General features: G+C 39.0%; 1 protein-coding gene across 2 annotated transcripts; it reads right to left on the bottom strand.

Moving 5' to 3' along the window:
• Nucleotides 1-1,560: 1,560 nt before the first annotated feature.
• Nucleotides 1,561-3,900, bottom strand: LOC115011928 (interferon-induced protein 44-like). 2 transcript variants are annotated; one of them, XM_029437215.1, is made up of 6 exons: nucleotides 3,884-3,900; nucleotides 3,599-3,797; nucleotides 2,779-2,922; nucleotides 2,471-2,642; nucleotides 2,266-2,366; nucleotides 1,561-2,119 (listed from the first exon to the last, which is right to left on the bottom strand). In XM_029437215.1, the coding sequence occupies exons 1-6, from the start codon at nucleotides 3,889-3,891 to the stop codon at nucleotides 1,958-1,960; spliced, it is 786 nt and encodes a 261-aa protein (XP_029293075.1). In that variant the 5' UTR covers nucleotides 3,892-3,900; the 3' UTR covers nucleotides 1,561-1,957. The 2 variants fall into 2 exon arrangements, with proteins under 2 accessions (XP_029293075.1, XP_029293074.1); XM_029437214.1 differs by lacking the exon at nucleotides 3,884-3,900 and having other exon boundaries at nucleotides 3,599-3,877.
• Nucleotides 3,901-13,380: the final 9,480 nt, after the last annotated feature.

The following is a 13,380-nucleotide window of genomic DNA, read 5'->3' as shown; positions in this document are numbered from 1 at the left end:
ATGACTCAGCTACGATAGGGCGCTAGGTCCGTTTTTACGCTAAACATGGCAGAAAAGCGAAAGAAAACTAACTATTTTCACAATGATTGGGAGGAAGAATTCTTTTTTTACAACAGTGAAATAAAAGTGTGTATGTCTCATTTGCGGGGCGACGGCAAAGCGGCACATTGTGGAGACACTTCGGTACCTGTCACAAAAGCTACCATGCTAACTAACTCACTACCTGCAGCACTGCGGGCAGAACAAGCCCTGAGTTACGGGAAGCTTTGGACAGCAGCAGTCTGTTTTCACGAGGAAACAAGTCACAGAAAGCATCGGAAGCTTAATTTAGAGCTGCATATTTTTTAATAAAGAACAAGAAAGCCTTTTCGGACGGAGAGGTCTTAAAAGGTGCAATAATGTTATTGAAAACACTGTTCAAAGACGAGAAGAAAGGTTCCGATGTGATCTCCACTCTCTCCAATGTTACAACGTTAGTGGTTTGTACAAACAGGATATGATTTGAAGATGTGACAGTTAATTACATAATTTTTTTTTTTACAGAAGTGATACTTTGTACTAAAATATAACTGGTGTAATTTTGAACACAATTAAAGTGTGATCAGACAGTCTCTTCACATATATGAATATTTATTATGATTATTATTATTAATGATAATATTATCATTAAAGGTGAACCGTGAAACTATGTTATTCAGGAAGTTTGTATCAAACAAGTCTTATTATTAAGTAGCCTACCCTTGAAGTAGCTCTCGGTATCAAAAAGGTTGGTGACCCCTGGCTTAGGCTATATTGCCATGAGGTTGACACCATGAGACATTTCCAATGAATCTTGGCAACTATCTGCCTTACAGCTAAAGTCACAACCACGTAAATTGTTCGTGTATTGCCAAGCCCACTCTCAAACTTGAACATGGAGGTTACACATCTTTATTTTGGTGATCATTATTATATTTAAATGAAGTATAAATGTAAATCTTGGTAGCATGTGTCAACGTGGCAAAATGTGGTCCTGGAGAGACCTACTGCCAAAGAAGACATTCTCATGTCGGATTTCAAAATTAAGCCCTTATAATGTGTTATTAATGCAATGTTTTTACTCATTTTCAGATTAGAACGAAAGGGAGACATCCTGTTGCTACAGACTAATTTCACTTAAAACTGATAGAAGACCACCTCAGTGTCATTCGGAGAATATCAAGATAAATATTATATTTTAGAGGGCATTCATTTTGAAATTCCACATCAAAATATCCTAAAAATGTATGTGTGACACTCACAGGTGGTCATATATGACTCTTAAGTGGAACTAGTGTGTGGTAACAGGCAATTTCCTTTTGATTCTAATCTGAAAATGAATTAAATATTGCTCTAATCACACAATTTAAAGAGCTTTAATTTCTAAATATATCCTACATCAGAATGTACAATTGAATGAAGAATTCATTCCATTAAAATAATAAAAGCTGACCTCTCAGACGCACCTCTATCTCCAAATGCATATGGTCAGAAAATAAGTCAAACATTCAATTAATGTGAAATAAACAAATATGCTGACAATGACGACGGCAGCATAGTTTATTTGTACCATAAAACCTTTTACCATGGACAGTTGTGAGTATAACCACATGCAAACACCTTGTCTTCAAACTTGATGAGTTTTCTTAGGGACAAGTGAAGCTGTTGCTTCGATCTGAATGAGCAGCCAATCACAGAAACAAACACATTTCAAACAGAATTTCCAATTAAATTAAAAAGCCAGGAATGAAGCCTCACATGATACAATGCTGATGTACATGGCATTGTATCATATAAATGATACAGTATATCCATAACATGCTTGACATTTTCTTTTTTTAAGTACCCTACACATTACTCTTCAGAAAAAGACTCTTGAGAGTAGTGTTGTTTTCATGCTTTGATCCTAAGGTCTGTCTCAGATCAGCAGTATGTGGGTCTACAGGTTGTTGATGAAGTCTTCTCCATAGACAATCATCTGTCTCAATGCGATCAGTATCGGCCCATTAATGTCTTCATTTGTTTGGAGTTCTGATTCGTAGTTCTTCACAAGAAATATGCAGTTTTGTGGAATTCCCAGTATCAAGCTGAATTTGTCGACCTGAGTAACGGCATTTCAGTTTATCAGTAAATTGCAAAGTGGTGACCAAAGGAGATTTTCATGCTGAAATTCTTCAAATTGAACTTAAATAACATTTTGATATTACAAATCTAACAACAAATACAAAATCCCCAATAGAAACGTACCTGTTCCTTTAGGTATATGCTCTCGTAGACATTTTTTATGTTGTTCTTCACCTCAGGACAGGCTTCATCAACTTTGGTGAGAATAGCCAGTTGTGGAATCCCTGTCAAGACACAAACCTAATCAGTATTTTAAACATGTTTTCTGTTTTTTCTTTTTCTTTTTGGGGGAGAGGGGGTTCATAACTATTGAGATGTCTGCTCTTACCCATGTCACTGGCTGCTAGTCTGACGTCTCTCATCTTCTTCACAACTTCATCACTTATTAAAGATACCAAGTCGGCAGGCATGACACAAACCAGAGCGTGAACCTTGTCGTCCAGAGAGGGACATGAGTTGTATTCTTGATCACTTTCCTTCAACTGGACTCCAGGAATGGGCTTGGAAAAAAAATACAACACCAATAACATTTGGCACAATGCAAAGCATAATTACGTTTAAAAAGTGGTAAATGCAAAATATTAATAAAAAATAAATAAAGTAAATTAAATGATGTCAGAGTTCAAAGGGTTGTACCTTGTAACCTTCTGTCACATGTCCCATCAGGGCCAGTTTGATGTCTTCCACATTCATTCCATTCCTTTGCTCAAAGCCCATGGTGTCATTGAAAATGAAAGGGTAAAAGCTCTTGGGGTCTTTGTGGATTTTAAAAGCTTTGTACTGTAAAGCAGAAGGTATAGTTATTTACATAATTTTAGCAAATCCCAGATAAGTTTGCAATATAAAAAGTCAAAGTCATTGCTTCTTCCAGAGAAACACAGGATGGCATTGAATTCAATTCTGAGCTTGTACATTATATCTGAAGAGTAACCAAATAATAACTGGATGCAATTGAAATAAAGCAAATGTGTTTGTTTCTGAATATAGAATCAAACCAGAATCTGCTTTATTGGCCATGTGACATTGACTCCGGTTATAAGTTGGTTTCAGTCTACTCACACACAGCTCCAAGAACAATTTAAAGGAAGATACAAATACACATACAGCTAAACAAACACACAGCTGAACAAAGATAGGTATACATGAACATAGAACTAGTATGTACATACAAGTAGGTGAAAAACAGATGTAAGCTATATACAATATAATTATATATAAAAGCAACAATGGCCAACAACATAAAATGTCTTTATACAAATCAAATACAAATAGTGCAAAGGAATAAATATAGAATGTAATTACTTTATAATACACGAGTTAGGTGATTATGAGAGCTACACACAGCGTGCAGAACTTATATTTGACAATGATGGATGAAAAAAACACAACTGTGTGGTTGGCAAAAATAAATACACAATCACAATCTAGAATCCCCACTATCTATAGTTATTCATACCTTTTTGGTAAAGCTGTTCGCAGAGATTGTATCCGTCATAACTCGACCGGTAACTCTGCCGAGTAAAACACTTTCAACAGAGTTGATGAAACTGGACTTGCCAGCACCGACTGGTCCATGAAGCAGAATTCTGAGATTTTCGACATCATTGTTTTGAGGTTTGTAAGATTTAATAAAATTGAGATTCTCCTCGTTGGTCCTTTTTAATGAAAGAAAAAACATTGGAATAAAATCATGTACGATTTTTATTACTGAATACACAACATTGTGACAACTCATACTCACCATGGCATAGACCTCCATGGCTGAATAGATAATGCTAAAGGGAAAATTGCATAATGTTTACATACAGTGTGACAAAGTTGTATTTCAAAACTTCATCAACATCATGCATTCCTTTCTGTGAATGTTTTCATTATCAACATTTCAATAACTTTCGCAATATTTAGAACATCTTACAACCTAAAAGTGTGACAGGTCAAGACTTACCTCCTCCCATAGCTGTAAAGTAAGAAATGTACATGTAAATGTGCATGAATAAAAAGTTTAAGAGAAAGAATTTTATTGTTGCCTAAAATCTAAAAGTGGACTGAGGTCCTCTCTCTCTCTCTCTCTCTCTCTCTCTCTCTCTCTCTCTCTCTCTCTCTCTCTCTCACTTTCTCTCTCTCTCTCTCTCTCTCTCTCTCTCTCTCTCTCTCTGTCTCTCTCTCTTCATACTTAGTTTGATTTGGTAATTTTTATCTTGTAAATCTTATACTGTCTCCTACTGTATATTGCAACTGTTACAGCGTTATAGACACAATACAAATAATAATAAAAAATATATAAACATGTTATGCAATCAATGTTAGCAGTTAAACTGTGACAAGAAGAAGGTGATAAGAATAGTAGGTAGTCCCGTTTAAAAACGAAACACAAGTTATAGTTCACAAGTTTTCACTTTAACGTTTAGGTACCTACATTACCCGATTACGTATTCTTTTTTTCTTTAAAGCTGTAGGTCTACAGGGCGTTTAAGTATTTGAGAGTAGAATAATAATAACACCATAACTATTCTACACTGAAATGACGCTTTTACTGAAAATTACGATAGCTTAAAGAGACTTTTCTTTCTTGGTTGACATGTTAGAAAGTCTTTACCTTTATTTACGTGGCTCTGGATAGAGTGCCCTTCAACTGAATGTTCACGGGAATAATGACTGAGCGTTATAGCGGACAGCTCGCTTTCACTTTCGTGTTCTTCCCACCCACGTGACTTAAAGGAATCGCCTTTTAAAAGGAAACACTCTTTTGCCAGGAACTGATTTCACTTTAAAGTGAGAGAAGAAGACCTCAGAGTGTCATTCGGAGAATATCAGAATAAATATTACATTTTGAAGGGCTTTCATTTTGAGATTCCACATCAAAATATACTAAAAATGTATGTGTGACACTCATAGGTGGTCATATATGACTCTTAAGTGGAACTAGTCTGTGGTAACAGGCAATTTCCTTTTGATTCTAATCTGAAAATGAATTACATATTGCTTTAATCACACAATTTAAAGAGCTTCAATTCTGAAATCCTACATCTGTCACGATCTGGTTGTACTTTGGTTTCCTGTTTTATTTTGAAATGGTTTGTGTTTTCTGTTTTATTTGTTACTTTGTATTTTTGATTCAGCTTTGTTTTATCAAAGGCTCACTCTTTGTTATAATCTTCGTCTGGTTACTGCATTTGGGTCCTCCCCTGTCATGAACCGTGACAGAACGATCCAACAAGGCACACTGGGGCAGGCAGGGATATATACACAGACACCAAATGAGGGAACAAGACACAGCTGGGGGAGAAAGGCAAAGACACCAGGGCAGGGTAAATGGACACAGGAGGAACAAATTAACAATCAGAAAATGAGGGGAAACACACAGACAGGAAGTACCAGATCGTGACAACATCAGAATGTCCTGATATTTTCTGAGTGACACTCTGAGTTGGTGTACTGTCATTTTGAAGTCAGATTGGTCTTTGGAAATGTATTCTTTATTATTTAGTTGAACTTATTATTCATGCAATTGAAATTCATTTTTTCCCAGAAAAATATTTTGCAGATGTTAGGTTTAAAAAATAATAATATTCATTTAATTTAGATATTATGTGTTAATATTATTTCCATCCATCGTCTACCGCTTATCCGGGGTCGGGTTGCAGGGAGAGATGCTCCAGTAAGGAACCCCGAACTTCCCTTCTCTGGGGCCACATCCTCCAGCTCCAACTGGGGTATCTTGAGGCGTTCCCAGGCCAGTGAGGAGATATAATCTCTCCACCGAGTCCGGGCTCTTCCCCGGGGTCTCCTCCCAGCTGGACGTGCCTGCAACACCTCCCTAGGGAGGCGCCCAGGTGGCATCCTTACTAGATGCCCGAACCACCTCAACTGGCTCCTTTCAATGCAAAATTATTATTAATATTATTAATGCATTTTTATTTATTTTTATTGAAAGACTGACTTACTTAATGAATAAATATGAAATTGCAAATCACATTAACCGGAACCTAGTTTTTATTTTGAAGTCACTTCTTCCTTGCTCTTACCGTAATACTAATAACACAAACACCAAAACAACACAGGGCCAGTTTGACCAGCCTGGTGTGATCCCATTGCAAAGGGTCTCTAGTATATAGTTTGCCCCGAGTGTAGGAAAACTACACTTTTCAATGCCTTATGCATTGAAAACGGATGGCATGAATTTACCCGTCAGGGCTGATTGCCTGTTGCTCTTTATAGGAAAACTTGAGATCAAACCCCTCGGTGCCCACCTGATATTGTTCAGATTTAACGGGAAGTGGTTCTCCAGGAAAAGACGGCCAACGTTTAGCTTGTCAAAGAGGTTTATTTTGCTTCTGGATGTTATTTGAAGAGGATTGTTGCCTGGTCAAGAACAGACTTTCAGGATCTTAAGCTTTCTGAGAGGATTAACAAACATGAATGCAGCAAGACAACAGGGTAACATTTACGTGGAATTGAGCAGCATAGTTTTTGCCCCACCTTTTCTTTCCCCCTAATTACGCCACTAGTAATGAAACCTTACATGGTTTAGTGATTACTGTAATTATACATGAATAAAAATCACTAAAAAGTCCCATGCAGATTACTGTTTTTATCATACAAGGTTTAAGCATCCATCTGCAGGGGCGGAAGAAGTATCCAAGTCTTTAACTTAAGTAAAGGTAGCAGTAGGACTAATACAGTTTAAAAATACTTTAAAATCTCCATAAGAAGTGAGTTTAACAATATAGTCCTGACATTAATGGTCCCCAGAGGATAAATCCTTTAGACTTTGGTGATCACCTGACCATTACTCTAGTGCTCTAGTTGGTAAACTATCTTGACAGCTATTAGAATTACTGTGTAGGCCAGGGGTAGCCAACGCGGTGCACTTGGTCGCCCGCAGGGATTACGTGAGTCACCCGCAGGGCATGTTCTAAAAATAGCACTAGTCACCATGGAGCAAAAAAAATCTAAAAAAATGTTTGAATTGTTTTGCTGTTTTTTTTAAATCAATAACACTTGAATTATTCTTCATTTTAAAATGACAATATTGAATATAGAATTAAAAAAACAAAAATGTTTTATATATAGGCTCTATGACCTCTGACCCTGTAGGGATGCAAGCTAAATCTCCATTTCCCTTTTCAGACAAGCTACCGGGAGCAGCTGGGTCATTCCAGAATTGGAGGACAATTTAGACATCAACACTTTTGAAAAATGAACCTTTTATTTTATTATTTTTTGTTATGTATTTAGGAAAAACAGATAATAAACAATCAAAAACAGTGATTTGGCCAACAAAGGCATCAAATGTACACTTTTTATTAGACGTTTTATTTACAAATAAATACTCAGGACCACAGAAATGTTGTTTGATAATATTCTATATATATTTTCCAATGAAGGATTAACAGGAAGAGAATCAATGATACATAAAAAACATGTCAACACAACAACAAACTGGATATAATCAAATATACACTGGACAAATATAAAACATGGAGGTCACTGAGGTAGTCAAACAACTCCACAGTGGAAAGGCCCCAGGGGTTGATGAGATGCGTCCAGAAATGCTGAAGGTTTTGGGTGTGGAGGGGCTGTCTTGGTGGACATGCCTCGTCCACATTGCGTGGAAGTCTGGGAGAGTGCCTAGGGGGTGGCAAACCGGGGTGGTGGTTCCCCTATTCAAAAAGGGGGACCAGAGAGTGTGTGCCAACTACAGAGGTATCACACTTCTCAGCCTCCCCGGTAAAGTCTACTCCAAGGTGCTGGAAAGGACAGTTCGGCCGATAGTCGAACCTCTGATTGAAGAGGAACAATGCGGACTCCGTCCTGGTCGTGGGACAACGGACCAACTCTTCATTCTCGCATGGATCCTGGAGGGGTCCTGGGAGTACGCCCAACCGGTCTACATGTGTTTTGTGGATCTGGAGAAGACGTATGACCGGATTCCACGGATGATACTTTGGGAATATGGGGTGGGGGGGGGGTCACTTCTGAGGGCCATCCAATCCCTGTACGCCCAAAGCGAGAGTTGTGTCCGGATACTTGGCAGTAAGTCGGACTCGTTCCCAGTGGATGTTGGCCTCCACCAGGGCTGCGCTTTATCACCAATCCTGTTTGTGATAGTCATGGCCAGGATATCGAGGGGTAGTCGTGGAGGAGAGGGGTTGCAGTTTGGTGGCCTGAGGATCTCATTGCTGATCTTAGCAGATGATGTGGTCCTGATGGCATCATCGGTCTGTGACCTTCAGCAGTCACTGGATCGGTTCGCAGCAGAGTGTGAAGCGGTTGGGATGAGGATCAGCACCTCGAAATCTGAGGCCATTGCTCTCAGCAGGAAACCAGTGGATTAACTACTCCGGGTAGGGAATGAGCCCTTACCCCAAGCGAAGGAGTTCAAGTACCTCGGGGTCTTGTTCGCGAGTGAGGTGACAATGGAGCGAGGGATCGGCCAGAGAATCAGAGCAGCGGGGGCGGTATTGCATTCGCTTTACCGCACCATTGTGACGAAAAGAGAGCTGAGCCAGAAGGCAAAGCTCTCGATCTTCTGGCAATTTTCGTTCCTACCCTCACCTATGGTCATGAAGGCTGGGTCATGACCGAAAGAACGAGATTGCGGGTACAAGCGACCAAAATGGGTTTTCTCAGACGGGTGGCTGGCGTCTCCCTTAGAGATAGGGTGAGAAGCTCAGCCATCCGTGAGAGACCCAGAGTAGAGCCGCAGCTCCTTTGCATTGAAAGGAGCCAGTTGAGGTGGTTCGGTCATATAGTAAGGATGCCACCTGGGTGCCTCCCTAGGGAGGTGTTGCAGGCACGTCCAGCTGGAAGGAGACCCCGGGCAAGACCCAGGATTCGGTGGAGAGATTATATCTCCTCACTGGCCCGGGAACGCCTCGGGATATCCCAGTCGGAGCTGGCGGATGTGGCCCGGAAAAGGGGTTTGGGGTTCCCTACTGTAGCTGCTTTCCCCGCGACCCGACCCCGGATAAGCGGTAGACGATTGATAGATGGAAAATACAGTAATACATTTAAAACATTATATTATACTTAATTATACAAACACATGATATTTTACTATAAACAATAAAATAAACTGAAGGAAATGCAACGCTGTTACTGAATGTCAACCCTGTTACTCTAATTATAGTAATAATAATAATGATAATAATAATAATAATAATAAGCTTTATTTGTATAGCACCTTTTATACAAGAATTGCAGCCCAAAGTGCTTCACAGCAAAAAACATAACAATTAGTACAAGGACAGAATAAGAGCATTTACAGTACAATAATCACAGTGTAGATGTAAATGAGTCTGAAGTACTATTATAAAAATAGCTGAATTAAAATAGCAGATAAAATTGCAGAATTAAAATAATATAATATAGCAGAATTACAATTGTATAAAAATAGCTGAATTAAAATAGATAAAATAGCAGCCTTTACACATTCTTTGACATTATAATAATCACTTTGTCTGTACTTTCATCTATATTTGTCTTTGCAAATAATCCACATACTTTCTTCCTATCCCTGTTCTCTGCTTCCTTCTCCCATAACATAAACTGTCTTTTATGTTCTTCCATTGTTTTCAACGCTTCAGATTTAATCTCTCTCTTTGACATTACTTTTTCCTCTTGCTCTCTCAACCTTTTTTAACTTTCTTACTTCCTCAACACTAAATGATCCTCCTTCAGGAAAACCATGCTTAAAAATGTATGAAATCATTTAAATTAGTTTAAAGTGGCACCATTAAAAGGCTAAGATAAAAATATATAAAATATCACCATTAAAAGGTTAAAGTAAAGAGATATAAAATATCACTATTAAAAGGCTAAAGTAAAGAGATATAAAATATCACCATTAAAAGGCTAAAGTAAAAAGATATGTTTTTAACTTACTTTTGAAGATATTGAGCGAGCTTGCCTCCCTAATGTCTGCAGGTAAAGTGTTCCATAGCTTTGGTGCATAATTGATAAAGGTTGCATCCCCAATTTTCTTTTGGATGTTTCTGGGAACATTTAATAAACCAGTAGTGGATGATCGTAATGTTCTTGGGGGCACATAGTTTATTTGAGAGTTGGCAGTGTAACTTGGTGCGGTTCCGTTTAGAGCTTTGTATACAAGAAGGAGGACCTTAAAATCAATTCTAAAAGTTACTGGAAGCCAGTGTAGAGTAGCTAACACTGGAGTGATGTGGTCTCTCCTCTTGGTTCTAGTCAGCAGCCTCGCTGCAGCGTTTTGGATCAGCTGAAGTCTCTCCGTTACAGGTAACAGGGTTGCAAATCAATGTTAATTTTACCTTTTACCTCAGGAATTAATGCTAGCTGCACAATGTAATGCTAATGTTAAGGAATGGACACACTTAGATATCTAACTAAAGAAAGATATGTTTGAAATTAATTTGTTTTAGTCTCATAATGTGAGTAACAGGGTTGCGTTCGTGTGAGTGCCACACTCTAACAAGAGTGAAAAGATTGGAAATATATAAAAAATAAAAGGGAGGACTTACCTTTGGTCTACCCATGGTAGTAGCACATGACTTGCTGATGTCTTTCCTCTGTGTCATGTGACTAACAGTTTTTTCACTTCCTCTGCCAAGCTAAAAAGGTTACGGTATCAGGGTGGCGCGCATGTTGTGGGACACACTTTCATTGTAAAATGATTGTTATTTAAGATATGTTTATGATTTAAAAAATTGATTTTAACATTACAAGAGACATATATCAATAGAATAATACCAAAAAGAGTAAATAAAAACCCTATTTTAAATGTTATATTTGACATGCAAGTTGGTCACCAAGAAGCTGGGAAAAGAGAAAAATGCTATTTTAGGAGTGTTTGAGAGCTATTTGATATTTTAAATAATATTTTGAAACAACTTTTTCTGCAATTTTATATACATTTTCTCTCAAGACAAGTATATCTAACACAACAAGTGCATGGTTTAGCTTTTTGGGCATGGATTATTAGATTTTTTATATGTGGGACATGTATACATGTATACATATACCTGTGTACAGGGAAATGTCCTCCAATAGATCGTGCGCATGTGACGTCACGCTTATGTCTATCATAACTGGCCCGCTGGTTCTGGTTTTGGTAAAAATACATATTTGAGGAAGTATCTAAATGTGTTAGAAATGAAACTGTCCCGGGACAAACTGACGACAGACGGAGCCTGCGATGTGATGAAAAGAGCGGATTAGTGCAGGATGCGGGAGAAGATGCAGCGGGAGAACTGTGCAGGTGAGCTGACGGTGTATCACCGCATCACACACACCAGGAAGCCCTGTGTTGTAAAGCTATATGTTCCCGACCCCTGCCATAGGTCAAGACGCTTGTCTCAGTCACGTGATACTTTACAACTTAATCCCACAAGCAAATATTTGTGGAAAACAAACCTCTTTAAAGAGCTTTTTTGGAAAGGGGAAAAGACCCAATGAGGAGACAGAAGAAGAAGAGCCTAATACTTCCAAGAAAAAGAAAGCTGCATTTAAAAGACAATACCAGGAGTCCTACTTAAAATACGTGTTTATCGCTACAGGTGATTCTCATGCGCCGCTCTGCATAATACACAGGCTCGCAAAAGAGGCAACGAAGCCTTCAAAGCGGCTTCGGCACCTGGAGACCAAGCACCCGGCATTAAAAGACAAGCCCTTAGAGTTTTTTGAAAGAAAAAAACATTAACAAGAAGGACAGAAGCAACTACTGATGGCCATCACATCAACAAATGCGAGTGCACTGAGAGCGTCATACTTAGTGACTAACCATATAGATCGTGTGCATGTGACGTCACGCCTACGTCCTAACCCGTAAATCAGCCATGTTGGATGATATACACAATAAAGACTGCGCCTGTTCGCGTGGGAGTTGCTGCAACGCTTCGTAATTTTCTTTGTATTTAAACGTCTAAGATTGAAAGAAATGCCAATCGTGTGCGCAGTGTATAACTGTGGTCATAACGCTACTCGTGACCCAGAGAAACGCTTCTTTAGATTTCCTAAAATCATCAAAAACAATGATCCACAAAAGAGGGATGAATTGCTGTCTACCGAACGCCGCAAGCTGTAGTTTAGCAACATAACTCGTGAGGATTTAACAGAAGAAAAAGCACAATTCACCCGTGTGTGTGGCGTCCACTTTATATCTGCTAAGAGCTCATGCTAAAGCTATGTCTTCAATGTTTACATTAAACATTTGTGCTTATGATATACCCGAACACTGTAAGACCTTACTTCTCGTCACTAGGAGAAGCCTAGAAGCCTTCTCACTCACAAACCACGGCTTGAGCGGTGTATCTCGAGATCTTTGAGAGTGATTTACACAGGCATGGACGAGCACCCTGTCATCTTTCACTAGTTTGGTAAGAAGACTACCAACCCAGCCAGAAACAAATAAATTATAAGCATCTAAAGCTCCTGTATGCCTTCATTTGTGCGTTGGTTGCCCACGACGTTTGTAGCACAAGGTAGTTCACAATATCCGGATATTCAATCGGCAGTAATGAATCTAAATCCTCAATATAATCTGACGGCTTTAGCGTGTACGGGTCAAGGCCGCAAATTTGGACTTTTTCTCTGAATCTTGCCTTTGCAGAGGACTCCAGAGAGTCACAATACTTTGAAGAAGTCGGAGTTGTATTACTGTTGTTGTTCGCTTTAAATGCCATTGTTGATTTGTTATCCAACCAACATGGAGTCGCACGCATACGTCACACAGTTTTGTCACGTGTTTGCACACTACCTATTCTGGGATGACCCAGCTACGATGGGGCGCTAGGTCCGTTTTTTACGCTAAACATGGCAGAAAAGCGAAAGAAAACTAACTATTTTCACAATGATTGGGAGGAAGAATTCTTTTTTTACAACAGTGAAATAAAAGTGTGTATGTCTCATTTGCGGGGCGACGGCAAAGCGGCACATTGTGGAGACACTTCGGTACCTGTCACAAAAGCTACCATGCTAACTAACTCACTACCTGCAGCACTGCGGGCAGAACAAGCCCTGAGTTACGGGAAGCTTTGGACAGCAGCAGTCTGTTTTCACGAGGAAACAAGTCACAGAAAGCATCGGAAGCTTAATTTAGAGCTGCATATTTTTTAATAAAGAACAAGAAAGCCTTTTCGGACGGAGAGGTCTTAAAAGGTGCAATAATGTTATTGAAAACACTGTTCAAAGACGAGAAGAAAGGTTCCGATGTGATCTCCACTCTCTCCAATGTTACAACGTTAGTGGTTTGTACAAACAGGA

Source organism: Cottoperca gobio, chromosome 8, assembly GCF_900634415.1.
Source record: "Cottoperca gobio chromosome 8, fCotGob3.1, whole genome shotgun sequence".
Classification (NCBI taxonomy): Eukaryota; Metazoa; Chordata; class Actinopteri; order Perciformes; family Bovichtidae; genus Cottoperca; species Cottoperca gobio.
This window is presented reverse-complemented; position numbering and strand designations above follow the sequence as displayed.

Bases quoted from the DNA above. Each gene is read 5' to 3' on its own strand.
- LOC115011928 (XM_029437214.1), bottom strand. From the start codon at position 3,877: ATGAGTTGTCACAATGTTGTGTATTCAGTAATAAAAATCGTACATGAT. The intron at 2,923-3,598 runs GTATGAATAACT...TCTGCTTTACAG, and splicing joins CGAACAGCTTTACCAAAAAG to TACAAAGCTTTTAAAATCCA. The intron at 2,367-2,470 runs GTAAGAGCAGAC...GTGTCTTGACAG, and splicing joins ACTAGCAGCCAGTGACATGG to GGATTCCACAACTGGCTATT.